General features: G+C 47.3%; 1 protein-coding gene across 2 annotated transcripts; it reads right to left on the minus strand.

Moving 5' to 3' along the window:
* Positions 1 to 1214: 1214 nt before the first annotated feature.
* DYNLRB1 (dynein light chain roadblock-type 1) lies at positions 1215 to 18322 on the minus strand. Of its 2 annotated transcripts, none has more exons than XM_019733707.3 (4): positions 18190 to 18322; positions 10898 to 10973; positions 5946 to 6113; positions 1215 to 1587 (listed from the first exon to the last, which is right to left on the minus strand). In XM_019733707.3, the coding sequence occupies exons 1-4, from the start codon at positions 18190 to 18192 to the stop codon at positions 1544 to 1546; spliced, it is 291 nt and encodes a 96-aa protein (XP_019589266.2). In that variant the 5' UTR covers positions 18193 to 18322; the 3' UTR covers positions 1215 to 1543. The 2 variants fall into 2 exon arrangements, with proteins under 2 accessions (XP_019589266.2, XP_088645320.1); XM_088789194.1 differs by lacking the exon at positions 18190 to 18322 and adding an exon at positions 15070 to 15123.

Here is an 18322-nt window from a genome sequence, read left to right on the forward strand (position 1 = left end):
AGAAGATACTGGTCCCCATACCTGACCTAATTTTAAAACTGAATCTCTGAGATAATTACCGATCCAGGGTTATTTTGCTCCAGTTCTGCAATCATCTTCTCAGGGTGTGCTTCCTGAGTCCATGGGGAAGGGGCACACATGCTGTGGTTTCCTAAGGAATGTTCTGTTTGGGGATTTGGGGGAAATTATTTGAAAGGATCATTTCTATATTATGACAAACATGGACATATTATGGAGTGGAAAATTCCTATGATCTTTCATTAAAATAGGAGACTTTGAAGAGACTTGCTGGGCCCCTAGAAACTACACCCCTAAGCTCCCAAGGACACAGGGTGTTACTTCCCTGATACTGTTAAGGAAACTTCACTGGAAAATTTAGAAAAGTACTTTTGCTAAATGAACAAACTCACACTGTAGAACAAGGTTACTTTGGGGGAAGGACAATGAAGGGGGATTTCAAGGTTTGCACTATACATTTTTGAATCTTTTCCCCCTGTAACAAGAAACAAAAGGCAAAAGAAAAACCTCATAAAAAATAAATACATGGGGTTTCTGGAGGAAAAATCCCAGAGTGCTGCTGGATGATGGGTGGCCTGTAGCCTCAGAGTAGCAGGCACCTTCTGGGACCCCCACACGAGTCTGTGGGAAGGCAGATGTTTACCCAGGAAGAGCTCACTCAGGTGAGAGGGACCACCCAGGATTTCTGTGGAAGGGAATGTGGAGAGCAGAGCTTTTGGAGTTTAAGAACTGTGCTCCCAGCTATGAGAACTCAGGCAAGTCACTCTCTAGACCCCAATTTCCTCATTTTTAAGATGGCTTTAATGTCCTGCCGTATCTGTAGCGTACTGTGAGGATGACGTGAGCCAGGGCATATAACACACCAGGTGCATTCTGGGTACTCAACAAATATCCCTCCTTTCCTTTCTCCAGGGCAGTGTAGTAGAAAAAAACTTTCAAAACACTGGCGGGAGTGGTGAATGATAAAAGGGGTGGCTAGGGACAAGAGGCCCAGAAACCAAGGTACCAATTATAAACCAGGCTCAGCTCAGCAAGTATGGCTACCGGTGCAGTAAGGACCAGGCCGCTCGGGCCACAAACACAACCTAGGGCTGGAGGAGACGCCGGGGCTTAGCCTTCAGATCATGCGATGACACAGTGATGACACAGGAAGAGAGAGGCCCTTTCAACCTAGTGTTTAAAGACACACAGCAGGGTAAGCAATTGTTATTTTTAGTTAAAGAAAAACAGCCTTTTCCAAGGGCGACAAAGTGAACTGAAGGTCAGAAGGGTGTGGGCTTCTCACAAGCTCTTGCTCCAAAACCTAGACTTGAGGAGAGAGGGCCCTCCCGGGAACTCGGGGACAACTGGCCAGCAGAGGGATGACGATGTTGGGGGGGAGGCAGGGCTGCAGCCCGCCTCAGTCCCTGGATGGGTCTGCGTGGCTCTAAGGTGACTTCCGCCTGCCAGTTGGTTGACAAGATTAACACCATTATTCTTGGGGGGCATTAAATTAAGGAATGATGCCGGGAGCCGAGAGAGTGGCTTATTCAGTTGGATTCTGAATCACAATCAGGAAATAGTCTTTATCTGCAAAAGAGAAAAATGAAAAACAAATCACTAAATGTAAAATGGGGGGAAAACACACTAGCAAGGAAATAAATCATTAAATCACCAAACATCAAATGCGGTGGAAGCGGGGGTTAAGCAGCAGTGCTCAGGCTACTTCCAGTCGCTGGGCAAGTCCCGGGTGGGGGCTTCTGCCCAGTGTGACCGGCAGCGGCCTGTGCTCGGCAGCGCAGCCTTTTCTAACCTTCCCAGAGCGGACAGGGAGGTAGGACTGTCACCTCTGTTTTCTGGGAGGGGACACTCAGGTTTAGGGAGTTGAAATGAGTTGCCTGTGGCAGTGGTTCTCAAACTGGCTGGGCTGAAAACAAACACTGCAGCGCCCCACCCGCAGCGCCTGAGATTCAGTAGGTCTGGGGTAGAGCCGGAGAATCTGCATTTGAAACAAGTTCCCAGGTGACGCTGTGCTGCAGGTTGGGGAGAACCACTAGTTTGGGGTTACCCAGGGAGTCAGCGTCAAATATGGAATGCCAGCCTCAACCCCACTGCTCCTGGGTTCATGTCAATTGTCACAAGCTCAGCTGCTGCCTTCCAGAGCCTTCTCGAAAAAATTTCAAAGGTCAAAATGGTCAAAAGCTACCTGGATTCCAGTTCTGGGGATACAGCCCAGTGAGGAGGAATGTCCATCATGAAATAGCAAGTCCAAGACCTAGGGTGAGCCCGACTGCCCTTCATTTTATGGATGAGGAAATTGGAGAAGCAGAGTGTTGCAGCTCTGCCCACTTATTCATCAAACCACATTTACCAAGGTTTCCGTGTGCCACCCTGGGCCACCCACTTCTCATATGGTACCTCAAAGAACTCAAATCACTCTCCGAGGCAGGTACTAGTGTTTTCTCATTTTATAAAGAACACTGAGGCTCAGAGAGTTGAATGACTGGCCCAAGCCAAGGCGAAAATGCGGGGTGGGGTAGCTGGGTTTCACCCAGATGCTCTGAACGCTTCTGGCCTGCCCCCTTGCTGAACAGGAGAGAAAAGGCAGGGCCTCAGCCATGTCTGCTTTGCATCTGCTGACACAAGTCTAAAGCGTGCTTCTTCCATGACCATGGGCTGATGCAACTGGGGAGAAGCAGACCCGACATGACTAACAGCTTCATGGCTAAGCAATCTGTGTAAGCAGAAAGTCACTTATTGATAAAAATAAAAGTAATTAACAAGCCACAATTAGCAATAGTAGTGTCTTTTCTCACAAATAATCAAGCCCTAAATTCAACAGTATCACTCAAGTGCGTTGTGGGAAGCAGAGTGTTAAAGTTTGACTATGCTGTTTAACTCAGCTTTTTATCAGTGAGGTTAATAAGTGAAAACCAAAAGTCTGTCTTAAAACATTCTCTTCATATGGGTCATTCTGACCTGGATGGGCTGAATTTGGTACATATGTAGAGAGCCAAACTGTCGGAAACCACCTGTGCTATTTTTGGTCTGGTAAGCAGCTTCTCAGTTTGATCAATGAGGAAGGTTGGCTGAGAAGAAAGGATGGTGGACCTCCTTCCTGGGCAGGGGTGCTCCAGGTTGCTCCCATGATGTGGGGTGCAAACGACAGTCCTAGAGGGTCCATTTCAAACACGCAGCAGCTAGGCCTATTATATGCTGGGGGCTGCCCCTGTGCCCTTTGAAAATCCTAAGGCGATCTAGCCCTAATGCCTCAGATGTCCTGCTCAGTGGTTCCTGCCCACAGGAGTTCTGGCACCAAAATCCAGCATTTTTTTGCTGTATCAAAGTGAGAGCATCAAGATGTCCAATCATTCGTTTTCATCCTAAACACCATGTCCCACAGACATCCCTGACCCCACCTGTGATCCCCACAGTGGGGTGTCAGCAATGGACGGAGGTTTAGGGAGTATTCATTCAGTTACTCAACAAGGATTTGTTAAGCGCTTACTATGTGCTTACAAGTCTCTGTCGTCTGGAAACTGTCTAGTGGGGGGACAGACTTAAAAATGCAGATAAGCAGGCTGGTTAGCCAATGAAAAGGCAGGATGGGAGTGTTGCCAGCTGCAGCAGGACGGCATGTGTGAGGGCCTAGGAGACGAGCTGGAGTCTCTTGAGGCTCTGAGAGGCAGCAGGGTCGCTGGAGAAGTGATGAGGGCCTTCAGGAGGAACAGTCACTGGATTTAAGGCAATCTCGAAAAGACACACCCCTCCAGCAATAACAAGATGTGCGTGGGGGGGCCCAAGAGTGTGTGAGTGCGAGATAGAGAGTGAGCGAACAAGCAAGAGTGACACAGCATGACCACCCTCCACGCAGGCCTCTGTGTCACCCAGGCAAGGGTCTGGCCACTTTAGCCTCATCACCACTGACAAAGCTGAGGGGCTTCTGGGCCTGTGCACCCCAAGGAGAATCTGTATCTTGAGAGTTGCCAACCCTAGACTCAAGCACTGACCACACCCACGAGCTTTGAAAGCCTGCGGGTCCTCAAGGAAAAGTTGGAGATGCCTTTGCTCTCAAGCTGAGACATGAATGAATGGCCAGGAGCGCTCAGCGACTCTGCCATTCCAGAGGGGACATTCTCGGAAGCTGTAGGTCAAGAGACACTGTCCACGGAGAGTCTGTCTGATCTGGAGAATGTGTAACTTGTCCCTGCCTCACATGTGAGCTCCCATGTGGGCACAGGTCTGCTCCGATGTGCAGGGCCAGTAGAGGGACCATTCCTAGCTGACTTTCAGGAAGTTAGTGGGGGTCTGTGTGTCGTCACACAGCATGAAGTCTTGGGGGGGATGTGAATTCCAATCTGCTTCTAAGCCTTTCTGCCCCACCCTGCGCCAACACACTCCTCCAGATGGGGTGTCTGAGAAGAGCAGAGCAGTAGGGGACCCCAGCTGACATCTCACAGATGTGTAAATGGAGGTGCACAGGCGTCCCGTGACTTGCTTGAGGTCACACTTTTAAGAGGTACAGCTGGGAAATAGTCTCCGCCTGCTGCAACCTGTTTTCTCTGGCAGAACCAGAGACATCATTGGCTGACATGTGATGCATCAGAGTCAATAAACTGATGAACAGTATATGTCTTGTTTCTGGAATAAATGACTGAAATTATCCTATGTTCTTCTCTGTGACTGGATGCTTTGTCCCCACCCCTCTAAGAGTGTCCTAGGGAGACTGTGGGCCCCTGGAACTGGCTCTAGGGTTTTTCCTTTACATCCTTCCGAGGAGCCAGACTGAGCTGGAACAGGCCAGGGAACAGAACACTATGACTCTGCTGCTGGGAGTGGCTGATACCCTGTCCCAGACCCCCATCAAATTAACTCAGAATTCTGTCGTCAAGCCCAGAGGCCTTCAGTGTCCCCAGCCTCCCCACTGCCTCTTTCATCTAGGCCTCAATTACAATCACATCACCTCCTGCCTTAAAAACCTCTGCTCGCAGGGTCGCCCACACAGCTGAGTTTGGTTTGAGGCCTTTTCCAAACTGGACCAAACACCTTACCTCCCACTCCTTCCTCCCTCATATTCTGATGCACCGCAGCCTACCTGCATCGTCACGTACACACCTAAGTCACGCACATTCAACTACGTGGCTCAGCCAAAGAGAGAGGGAGAGACAGAAGGAGCAATGCGGGACCAGCCCTGAAGTCTGTGAATGTGAGTGAGGTGAGGCAGGGCACGGGGCCCTGCTCTTCCCTCCTGGGGTCCCAGGCCTTGTGGGCTCCTCCCAGGAAGAGCATGACCCTGAGAATGATCCTAACACCTAAAGACGAGGGTTGTTTGTACCACACAGTCCCCAGTGCCAGCCGCGCACTTCATGTGAAACAAGAGCCGCAGCGGCTCCAGTGCTGGAGGACAGGCTGGCTGCATGGGGCTCAGGGACACCGGACTGGACTTTAGAAGCGGGTGACTGAACATGTTTCCAAGGATAAAACGGCTCTACAGTATTTTTGCCTCATGCTTTGGTTGCGAATTACTGAATCTTTGGCTTTTAAACATAGCTTTCCTGTCCCCCCACCTTGCTTATTCTTTCCTGTGCCTTCGAGATTCCCTCTTGTGGGAAGCCTACACTGACTGCCCCAAGCAGCCCCATCGCACTGTCCTCTACGCTCCTGAGGCGAGGCTTACACTGTGTCTCTCTCCCCCAGGAGACCGTGGTTCCCCTCTCGGGCCTGGAACCCAGGACAGGGTCTGACCTCCAGCCAATGCGCATGAGCAGTGCTGGGGATGCCAGCTGGAGGCAGACTGGCCAGAGGGAGAAGCTGTCAACTCTGTACCTTCAAGTCCTGAGGCCTTTCACAGACCTGAAGAGACAGCACCGTGCGAAGCCTCCCTGACAAGCTACAGGACGTGTGCCGTGTGGGGCTGAGCCTCAGGGGGGTGTGGAAGACCTTCTTACCTGGTGCAACCATAATTTCGTTTTTCTTGGAGCGAATTCGGAGGAAGGTGAGGTCGTTCTGGGAGTCGATCTCACGCACGGTGCTCCGGGCCTTCAAGATGAAGTTGTGCATGAGGCCGGCGTACTGTGTGGTGGTGGGATTGTCCATGGTGCTCCTGATGGGGATGCCTGCGGGGAGAGCAGACAGTGATGGGGCAGGATGCTGGTGCGCTTTCCTGCCCAGCGCCCACCTGCGCTCCCCTAATTCTAGTACCGGACGGACAGTTACCACCAATGCCACTGTCCACTGGGGGCTTGACGGACACAGGCCAGTCCCCAGAACGACCTTGAGGGTGGTGCTCCCATCGTCACTTGCCAATGAGGCAACAGAAACTGTGAGCAGTGAGGTTACCTGCTGACAGTCACACAGCAGATGAGCAGTGGGGCCAGGAGTCAAATGTAGGCCCGTTGTGTCCCCTACTGGGCTCCTCTCCCAGGGCCACACTGTCTTGACTAGTTTCTGGCAACAGAAGGAGAGACTATCATTCAGAACACTTAGAACCTGAACAAGGAGGCCAGCTCTTACAAATCTGTAAGTACTGAAAAGCAGGAAGAAGAAAAAAGGTCAGCTTGTGCCGAGACATAACCACCACCAGCGTTTTGCTCCAGCTCCCAAGGAGGCTGAGGGCCCAGTGGTAAAGCCACTGTGCGTGCACATGATGGTGCCCCCCCATTAGAGCCCGTTTCCATCTGCATACACCCTTGGAAGGCGCACAGTGGCTTTCAGAGCCCACAGTGGCCATTCCACTGAGTCCATCAGCCTCTGCTGCTGAGAACTTAGGCTGGTCTTTTTACTTAATTGCTGTGCAACGAACACCTCTGTGCATCAAGCGTGTTGTTTGGAGGGCTGTTTCCTTGTGATGAGCCATTAAATGGAACTCCCTCCCTGGACAGCGCCTGTTGTCACGGAGGTGAGGAATGGGGCTCCGGGAGAGCCACCTCGGGCCACAGCAGGAGCAACAATCAGGTGCCTATGAATCACTGTGACATGTCAACAGAAGGCTCCATCAATGAAGCCCCAGGCGCCCATAGCTGACAGGCGCTTGTGATGAACGTGGCTCAACCGGCTCCTCACACGTAAGTGGCTGCGTTTTGGACCCAGGACGCTGCTAATCTGGCCCACAGCTGACCAGCCTAAGGGTCAGCCTCAGGTCTATCCCTGGGTGGCAAGAAATTGGCCCAACCTTGTCTTTTTAGGACATGACAGTGGGCAGAAGAGGACAGAGTGGAAGAGACACAGCTGACTCAGAGAGGCTGTTTTGAGCCAAGGAAGTAATGAGAACAGGTTGTAGTGACCTTTTGCCCTTAAGGGACAGGACAACTAGGTCATCAGCTGGGTCCTAAATGGCAACAGTGTGCCCACAGGGCCCCATGAGGCCTTGCCCAATAGTGGAAGCTTCCTGAGGAAGGTAGCAGAAGTGGTTGGGGTGATGACTGAGTAGGAATTCTGAAATCTGACGGCCTGAACTTACACCCCGGCTCTGCCCCTTCACGGTTACGTGGCTTTAGACAAGTCATTTAACCTTTCTAAGCCTCCATTTCCTCACCTGTAAAATAATGCCTGTGCTTCAAAGTGCTGCTATGAGGATGAAATATGGTTTAAGACAGTTTAGCAAGAGCAGGCATGCAATAAATGTTGGTTTGTTAGCAACGTCACCCACACAATACATGCCATCCGCCAGGTGACTTGAGGGGCCAGTCTCAAGGCTCAGCAAAGTCTGGATGATCATACCTGATGACCTTCTCTTTTTATGTACTACAAGGGTGCCTTCTCTCAAGTCCCTCTGGAACCCGGAACTTTCCTTCCTTCCCCTATTGTCTCACAACTCCCACTGGTCCCTCCATCTTCTGGTGGCTCCACCCATCCCCACCCCAGATGGGGCTCCAGCATCACGTAACTCTCCTTTAGAGGAGTCACAGGACTCTGACATCACACCTTTATGGAAGTGATCACCCCAGCAGACTAGCTCCCTGAGGGCCAGGACCAGGTCTGATTTGTTCACCAGTATCCTTAGGGACACTGCATTAAGCATTTATTGCTGTTGATAAATGAGAACTCACAAGGGCTACTTTCAGCAGTTTAGACATGAGTTTGCTCCTACCAAGTGAGAGGTGTGTAAAGGAGATAAGAAACTAACTAACCACTTGTTGGCTGACTTTCAAAACAAAAGAAAACATGAAGATGGTGGTAGTGGGGCGGGAGGGACCAAAACTGGAGAGGATTTCACATAAGGATCAGAGATCACAGGACGCCAGATTCATAGGATGCCAGAGCTGGGACATTTCAAGGATATCCTAAGGATTAGGCCACCTACCCCAAGCCACTGCCTTCACAATAGGGACCATGCAGCCTGCCGAAGTGGCTGGTCACTGGGGAGACACGATTTCTAAGCTGAGGCTCAGATCTGTCAGGTTGTATAGCTCAGTCCTCCCACCAAACCCAGCTCCATTAGTAAAAAAAATATTAACAAAATTTAACAGATACTTAACCATGTTTCCCTGAAAATAAGACCTAGCCAGACTATCAGCCCTAATGCGTCTTTTGGAGCAAAAATTAAGACGTGGTCTTATTTTACTATAATATAAGACCCAATCTTATATAAGACTGGGTATATGATATATGATATGATATGATATAATACTGGATCTTATATTAATTTTTGCTTCAACAGATGCATTAGAGCTGATGGTCTGGCTAGGTCTTATTTTCGGGGAAACAGTATTAAGCACAAACTGTGTCAGAGTTGTTCCAGGTGCTGGGGATACAGTGGGGACCGCAAGAGATAAATCCCTGCCCTTGTGGAGCTTACACGTTTGAGTCTTTTATTTTGCCCTGTGTGGGCAGCAGCAGAGGATAGCAGGGGGTCTGGCGAGGTACAAATGTTCCTGAAGTTCCTGGCAAGTCAGCTTAAACTCCCCTTTTATTATGAAACATCATTTGTATTTGGCCAAGACAGAGATGTCAAAATGCAGTGGCAGGTGGCTGGTAAGTGACTGGGACAAGGGGGTGTCACGAGTTCAGGGTGGGGAGGAATCATTTCTGGGCTGGGGTGGTCAGGGGAGGCACCTGTAGGGAGAGACAGCTGAGCTGAGTCAGAGGGTATGAAAACCCTGGAAGGGAGAACAGGGACCCTAACTAATCATCCTGAGTGGGAAGCTTCCAGAGGGCTTAAAGTCTCCATGCAGCAGTGAGTTCTGACCACACCCATCCACAGCGGGGTGACTTTGGGCAGGTCATCTCACCTCTCACCTTTGGGTTTCTCATCTGAAAAATGGGCAAACAGCCATCTTGCAGGGGGTCACTTAGTGAAATGCACATGAGAGATGAAAGTGCAAGCTCTATGAATGGGACACAAGTTAATGCCACATTAGTATATGAAAAAGAGGCGCTCATTAGTATCCAAAAGGTAAGCAGTTGGGGTTATATTTTCCCAATGAAAAAGCTCAACTTTTGGGGTAGTTTTAAAGCAAGAATGAAGGCTTGTGGTTTGTGAATACTACTGGAGGCCTACGGGTTCCAGCTGAGGAGCCAGCCCCCGAGCTGTTCCCTCCCATTTGGGGTCAAAAATGTCCAGTTCCAGAAGACAGTATCTGAGTGATATACAGTCTCTGACCAATCACTCCACTTAAGGCAGCTAAGGTCTGAAGAGGGGAAGGGGGAACCCCAGACCACGCAGCACATCAGGGGCAGACCTACTGCTGCCTCCCAAAGTGTCCCGAGGGCTCTCAACCTGCTGCCTCCTCTGAATCCAATGACCACATGGTCTGATTAGAGTCTGACAAAGCTGGGGAGTGTCCCCTGCCCAGCTCTCGGCTGGCCAGGGATCTGATGGAAAACAACATTCTGAGGACATATCACCTCCACACTGTCACCCGTGGTAACTTGCATTCTGCTCTATTTTCGCAGACACTGCTGAGAATTCTGCTTTTCCAAAACAAGGCCTAGAGTGACAACACACACACAGGGGCTCTCGAGGAGCCGCAAACAAATCAGAGCCGAACGAATACACTGGCCCAGAGAATTGGGGGAGCCCAGCTGGGTGACCCTGGGCCAGACCTGCAGCCACTCTCTGGTCCTTCCCAGCACAGTGTGGGGAAAGCACAAGTGCATTCACACCGACTTGGAATGAAATCTTGGCTCTGTAATGGCAGGCAAATCAATTAAATGTCTGGACTCAGTTTCCTCTACTGCAAAATGGAGACAACAGGGCTGCTTTAAGGAATAAATGAAACAGAACGTTTATAAAGCATCAGCCAGGGGCCTGGCCCAGAACAGGTAGGTGTGTGATAAATGCTAGCCTTCTTCTTTGCCATGTCTATGGCAGTTTGGGAAAATTAGTATCTATACTTTTCTAGTTGTTGAAATAATGTCTCAGAAGAGAAGGAAAAAGCTATCGGCACAAAGCTGCTGACCAGAGCATTACTTATTAGGTGGGTGCAAAAGTAATTGCGGTTTAAAGGTTAAAAATAACTGCAAAAACCACAATTACTTTTGCACCAACCTAATAACAAAAAAGTAGAAACAACATAAATGGGGGATGGTTAATAAACTTCGTACTGGCAGATAAAAGAATTTGCTGATGAAGCAAAACAAAGCTACCTCATGAGTAAATACCTGCTAACGAGTGACAACCCTAAATACAAGTATGAGCGAGAGAAGATGCACCCGGGCAAGGGCCAGAAAAGCATGGCATCCTGAAAACTATGATCTGTCGAGGGCAGTGGGATCGAGTGAATTTGTCCTTTTTTAAAATTCAAGATTCCAATAATAGTGCTAGGACACTGGAGGTGCTAAAAAAAAAAAGGGTGAAAATCCACGAACAGGAAGGCTTAACACAGTAAACACAGTAAACAGCACGTGTCGTGCTGTGTCTGGGCTGTTGCTTCAGGTCACGGTCAGAGGGAGGACTTACCTTCGGTGTTCACCACAATAATTCCCTGCACGCCCTTCTGGCTCTGAAGCCGCTTCAGTGTCTCCTCCACCTCTGCCTGGCGGAGAGCAAGGGCAAGGTTAGGGGGGGCCGGGAAGGCCAGATCCACTCCCTCATACCCCTGGCAGATGAATCACACATGTTTTCCAAGAACACACAAGTAACACCTCCCCAAAGGTCCCCGGGCCTGTCTGGAGCTGTCCCCAGGCCCCCACTAGCACCTGACCCATGTACTACACCCCCAGCAGGGGCAGGGCTTCTCCTGGCCCTCTGCCCACCAGGCACTATTTTCCCTCCTGCCTCCGCTATTTGGGGGCAGGAGATAAATACCATTCCTGGGAGCAAAGACACATCGGTGACTCACGTGTTTGGTATACCTGGGGGACAGGACACTGATGATTTGAAAAACCCCAACAGGGGTGTCTAACAGGAAGGAGACACACTGTCATTTGTGACCCAAACAGCACAACTGAAAACATTCCAAAGGAAGCAAAATGACCCCAAGAGGATAACTCAGTGATTTATAATAAGCGAGCATCTGAGGTAGTGTGACACATGGCACAGAGCCACAGAAAATGTGCCTCGGGAAAGCGCTCATTAATCCTGATTCTTCAGAAATTAGTCAGGGTGGGACACTCTGGCACATGGAATTTGTAAACAGAGAAGACAATCAGATGTTTGATTCTTCGCCTGGCCACGCACGAGATCTAGAAATATTATCACTCGCTTCTCTCTTACCCTTCCCTCCACTCTCCACATATATGCCCACACCTCCCTGTTGCCGCGTCTTTTTAGCCTAAGGCCTCTTCCCTGCTGAACTCCAACGAACTCTTCTAGACATCTAAGACATCACCTCCTCCATGAAGCCTTTACTGATCCCAACTCAGTGGAGTCTTTGCCGCCTTGTGACTCTGCAAACACTTGATTATGCCTCTGTGGGATGCATTAGGCACTGTTTCACTAAGGGCCCACAGAATGGTCTGCATAGTAGGGACTCAATAAACAGCTGCTCAACTAACTGTTCTAGGCCTACCTCTTCCTACACTAGAAACTGGCCTTAGTGTGCTTGCTCTCTGGAGGCCCCTTCCAGACTGGTGTTGAATCCAGTCAGAAGCTCCTCAAAGGTTGAGAGGCCGACTATGTTGGAAACAGAGGCTCCATTCACCAGAAGAGAGTGCTTCCCTAGGCCCAGGGGCTAATGAGTTGGGGGCAGGGGGAGCTTCTAAACAGTGGATGGAGATAGCACAATAAATTACTGTTTTTCTAATAGGCACAAGGCTTAGAATCCAGTCACTGCCACCCACTCCCCTATGATGTAAGAATACTCTCAAATGCTGGAGACAAGGGCAAACAAGTTCCTCCTACAAGACAGCGAATAGCCTGATGCCTCTAAAATCTGCACCCTGGGAAAAAGGACAGCACGAGCTCTGTGGACGTGAGAGCGTGGGTCATACATGCATGAGATCATAATTCACTCAACACATTTTCACTGAGCTCCGACTATGCGCTATTCTGGAGAGGAGGGGTAAAGTACAACAGTGGTCAACACCACACAGTACTCAGCTTGACCTGGGAACCCTCCTGGAAATTCAACCTAAGGAAATAATCCAAAAGGACTAAAAGGAGAACACAGCAAACGTGTGCTGCCCTGATATCTGCAACAGCAAAAGCAGAAAGGAGCCAGAAATGCCCAATAATTAGGGAAAAGGCCAAGTAAATTCTGGAATGTCCATTCACAGGAATGTAATACACACATTACCAATGGTGATCAGTATATTTGTATCACCACAGAATGTTTATGATATAACATGAAGTAAAAACAGCTAAATGCAAAAACAAAGTGCCTGGTGACGGCAACCACATGAAAAGAAGGAGACTTGAGGGATTATGGAAAAAAAAAAAAAAAGCCACACTGAGAGCATGGAATTATAGATAAGGTTTTCTTTTCTTCTTCACAACAGCCTCTTTTTATTCTATTATTTCTATTTAAAAACATTTTGGAACCCCTTTCTCTGTGTATCCAGAGCTCTCTGATATGGGGACCACAAACATTGTAAGACTACAGAAGTCGGATGACAATTTAGTACAGCTCAGTCAAAATGCAATCAACCTGGGGAAGGGGAAAGAAAGCTAAAGCTAAAGATGACAGAATCGAGGTCCAATTCTGGAGTATGGGAAGGGGCTGAAATAAAAAAAAAAAAGATGAAATTTTATAAAACTGCTCTTCATTCAGTAACTATATTCAGTAACTTCTACGTGTCAGGCATTGTTTTAGGCCAGGGGATGCTGTAGCAAACAAAACATAACAAACATCCCTGCCCTCATGAAGGTGACACTTGCGGGTGGGGAGTCAGACATTAAACAAAAAAGATAAGTAAAATATAAATGTCAGCTACAATAGGGAAGGTGATATGGAATGCAGGGACTGACGACAATTTTAAATAAGACAGCCAGAGAAGCCTCACTAAGTGATAGTTGAGTAGAGATTTTAAGGAAATGAGGGAACCTATCGTGCGGATTTTTAAGGAGAGTGCTCCACACAGTAGGAAGAGTGAGTACAAGAGTCCTGAGGTGGGAAAGGGGCATGCTCCAGGAAAAGCAAAGGAACCAGAGTGGCTCAAGTGCAGTGAGTGGCAGGTGGCCAAATGAGAAAGGTAGCCAAGATCAGATTAGATTTCAGCCGGCCAAGATCAGATGACTTTGGCTTTTAATGGGGACGATCTGGGGCGCCATTAGCAGGTTTTGAGGTGAAGAGTGACAAGACCTGACGTTGCAAAAGGATGGCTCTGGCTGCTGTATGGAGAATGGACGGCAGGGGGCAAGCACGGCCTGCTTGAGCCAGGTGCCCTAGGCAGACGGGCTCCCTGGGAAGGAAGCAACCTTCTCTCACTACGTGATATAACTAAGTCCAAACTCTTTGGACTCGGCTCATAAGCCTCCTGTGAGAGGCCTTCTCTGACACCCACCCCTCTTCTGGGTACCCATGGCACCCTGCCTCCATAGCACTTATCACAACGGGGTATAAATAAATGTCTGTTTCAAATCTGTCTCCTCCTCCAGACCCAAAGCACCCTGGGAGCACAGACCTACACTTTATAGATCCAGTACCTGACACAATATAGGCAACAAATACTTAAGACACAAATAAAAAGCATTTCTGGAACTCTGTTTTACAAAAATCAACCTTAAGTACAGGATGGGGGACATGGCCTTACAGTAGCCAGCATGAGAGCTAGGGTTTAGGTGACCCTAAGTTTAATGAGAACCAGACACCGATACCTGGCTGTTAAAAGTAAAACACATATATATCAAGAAAGAGAGGCCAATAAAGTATACACTAGCCTACTCAGTACCTGCTACAGGTCAGATATTGGGATGAAATGTTTTCAGACACATCTGTTGTCTGACCCTTCCATGGTTAGTAGGATTTACATTTTAGGAGGAAAACAAGCTTCAGAAAAGTTTTTTGTTTCTCCCAAGGAAACATAGGTCAAGAATATACCACTGACCACCACTGATGAGGTCCCTGTCCTCAGGGAGTTCATATTCTGGTGGAAGAGACATTCCAAAAACAAGTGACCAAAACCCTTACAAGCAACCAGGGGTAGGGCTGAGGGGCAGGGGGTCAGGGGGCCAGGAGGCCAGGGGGATGCCACTTTGCCTAGTGTGGTCAGGAACATTTGAGGATGTAAACTCTAAGCCAAGAACTAAATGATAAGAAAGAAAAGCACTCCAGGCAACAGGACAAAAGCAAAGGCGGTGAATGGGGACAAGTTTGGCATCATGTTCAAGGAACACGGAATGACAGGTTTTGCCACGTTTTTTGATTTTCTGCTAATGTTAGGCAAAAATCAAGTAACAGAAAGCCAACCTTTCTTAATTTTTAAGAGTTATCAGTGAAGTTAAAAATGGAATTTACTGACTGCATTTCTCCTTTTCTGAGTCTTTTGATTTTTCTACAAATCTTACTGAATTTCAAAATTCTCGTATGTTAAAAAGATTAGACTTTTGTCCATCATATAAATTACACTTCTCCCACTTTTTCATTGAATCTTATAATTTTTTTAATAATCAGTTTACAATTTTCATGCAAATTTATTTTTTTCAAAAAGTTTCCTGTAAAACTAGAATAGCTTCTCCAACTTGATACCAACCAGGAAGACTGGGGCTAGGCGTGGATGAGTGGGAGCCATGTCTGGAGGGGTATCCACGTGGCACACATAGAGCACCAGCTAACCTGTCTGGGTTCAAGGGAAACTGCTTAAAACAAACCTCAGTTCAGCCCTAAAGGAGCCAAGAAAGAAAATAAATGTTTCCAAAAAGCCACAAACAGCAACAGGGACATTTGCAGATGGCAAAGGACAGTCCTAATCAGGCATCCAAGTTATGCATGCCAACTCTGCCTCAAAGTTTGTCGTCCCTACAGTGCTAGCCAGCTGGTACCAGAAATATCTGAGTGGATACGCATCCCCCCAGGGTCAGCTCACATTTCCAACCTCCTGTTCTGCTCCTAGAGGGAGCCCACCTGTACCCTCAGCATCCTGGGTCTGAAGTACTATTAACATGGGTATCTGCATCAGGGAAGGGACAAAGCTCCTGGGTTTTTAGTTCCAAGGTGTGTGTTGCTGGAAGATGGAAAAACAAATAGCAGTAAAACTCCAGGATTATTTATTGGGTCAGCATGGGAGGGAAAACCATCTGAAGCAAATGATTCACAAAGGAACTGTGACCAATTGGACTGCTAAGCATACAAATTTTAATTTCTATAAAAACAGAAATGAATCAAAAGCTTAGAAAAATATCTGCATCAGATATAACAGACGAAGAGTAATTCTACAACACTGTACAAAATGATTAAGAAAAACAGCAAGTCTCTAAAAGTTAAGTGGGTAAAAAGGAAACTAGTAGAAAATACACCTAAGAGAAATTGCAAACACATAGAAAAATGTTTATTGTTCCCTGTAAATAAAGAAATGAAAATTATAACAATGCTGAGGTATCTTTTTAAATGCTGGCAATGCTGGCAATGATACGGCAAAACTGGTACAAAGACACTATGACCTTTTGGGAAAGCTACAGGACAACACTATTGCAAGAACCATAAAAATGCTGGTTTCTTTGCCTCAGAAATTCTTTTCCTGAGAATTTTTCCTAAGGAAATCATCTGACAAAATTTTTAAAAGAAAAATGAAACAAACCCTACACATACAGAGGCATTCATCACAGAGTTAGCTCTTCTAATAAAGAACTAGAAGCAACCCAAATGTACACTGGGGGAATGGTTTGACAAATTACGATACAATTATTTCACTATTGTGTAGTCACTAAAAATAATTCATCACAAAGATGATGCAGCAACAAGGTTAAATGTCTCTGGACATTAAATCAAACAAAAAAGAAAAACTAGCACATACGTCTTGAAAAATATGCATATGTGAACAAAGAGGAGGGGGGAACATACAGAGATGAAAACAGATGTATGGTGGAGTAAAACTGGATAAGAATTAAGATTTTTATATCATTGTTCTAAAGGCAATTTGGCCGTTTCTACCAAAATGTAAAATATGCATGCTAGAAGTACCACTTCTAGGAATCTATCCTACATAAACACTACATAATAACTAGCTTGAGTGTAAAAAAAAAAAAAATTACTGCAGCATTGTCTGAAGTGAAAAACTGTAAGCCACCTAAACGTATATACCGCAATAGAATACTATATCATCCTTAAAAAGAATGAAGTAGATCTGTATGTATTGACATGGAATGTTTGATATTTTTAAGTGAACAGAGTAAGTTGCAGAATGAGCTATCTATACGTAACCTAAAGTAAACTTAATATGTAGAAACATATATTCCAGCTCTATGTAATAAACACTTATATGTAAATGTGCTTATGCACTAAACCAATCCGAAAGAAAACACACTCAACCACCAACCGTCCTACCACAGAGAAGTGAGATGGGGCAATAAGCACTTTCTACATTATATACTTGGGTACTGCTTGAATTTGTTAAAATGCGCATGTAAGTATTGCTTTTATGAGTAGAAATACACAACAGCATGGTACAGGCTGCAGTAAGCTACAATTTGTGTAAGAAAACGACAGGCACGTATATGTTTATATAAGATACACAAGAAACTAACAATGTTTCTGAAGGAGACTGAGGCTGGGGGTCAGGGTTGGGTGGGAAGATTTATTTTTCATTTAGATCCTTTTTTTACTGTACGCAAGTATTATCTATTAAAAATCACTTTTTTTACAGTTTAAAAAGTGATGTGAAAGATGAAGTTACACGTTTGAAGCATTATTACATGTTTTTAGTGATGTGCAGACACTCTTTGTGGTGTAATAATAAAGGAAAAAGTAGAGTCCACAACTGTATATTCAGTAGGACTTAAACTATATAAAGCACAAACTGAAGAGAAAAATACTAGAAGTCATATACCTAATTATAAGTGGTCACCTGTAGGTCATGGCACTGTTACTTTTTCCTTTTCAATTTTTCTTATAAGTTTTAAATTTTTAAATAACATTTTTGAAAAAATAATATTCATATGGCTTAACATTTAAAAGGTCTTTTCAACTTTTTTACAAGTTGGGAAGAATAAAAACACGAGAAAACAAACCCGTAAAAGCGTAAAAAGCCCACAGTGCCAGCCAGCAAAGCAGAAGACTGGGATCTCCAAGGGTGGACCCGCCCGTTTCTGACTCATGCACTAAGTCCCAGCAGTTCCAAAGAACCACAAGGGCAGAAAGGCTGCAGTCAAGTTTCTAGGGTTCAAATCCACCTGCACCATTTCCTGATACAAAGCTTTACACAGGGATAATGGTCGTACGTACCTCACAGAGATGTGGTGAGGAGGATAACCGAGGTACGTACGGCGCTTAGCAGTGCCCGACACCAATTAAGCTTCCAGGAAATGTTATCGTTATTGTTATCGCGCACCAAGGCCCAGGATGCTAGGATGCAGGGGCCTGTGGGCCGGCCCCCCCATCTCCGTCGTCCCTAGCCAAGGCCTGAGTTCCTGCTTCCGGTCAAGGGGCAGCGGAAAACCGCGGCCCCGCCCGAGTCCCCTCGGTCCAGGTCTGGAGGCCCGTGCCGCCTGGGTTCCACCCTCCCCACTCATCTCAGGCCCAGCCCCGCGCAGACCCATGGATTTTCAGCCCGGTGCTCTGAAACGCCCTTGGAGGATGGAAGGACAGGAGAAAGGTGGTGGGCGGCCGTGCTCACCACCTTCCGACCGCCACCTAAGAGTTCCGGACAAACACTCACCATCTCTGGCCGATCCCGGAGCTCCGCGTCGGCACTGTTTAGTCCGGGTGCCTTTCCACGCCTGCGCAGAGCCCCCTGTCAAAACGGACAGCTTCTGTAGCCAACCAGGAACCAGCGTGTGGCGGGCGGGGAG

This window comes from Rhinolophus sinicus, chromosome 13 (assembly GCF_057876585.1).
Source record: "Rhinolophus sinicus isolate RSI-liver-muscle chromosome 13, RSI-T2T, whole genome shotgun sequence".
NCBI classification, from domain to species: domain Eukaryota; kingdom Metazoa; phylum Chordata; class Mammalia; order Chiroptera; family Rhinolophidae; genus Rhinolophus; species Rhinolophus sinicus.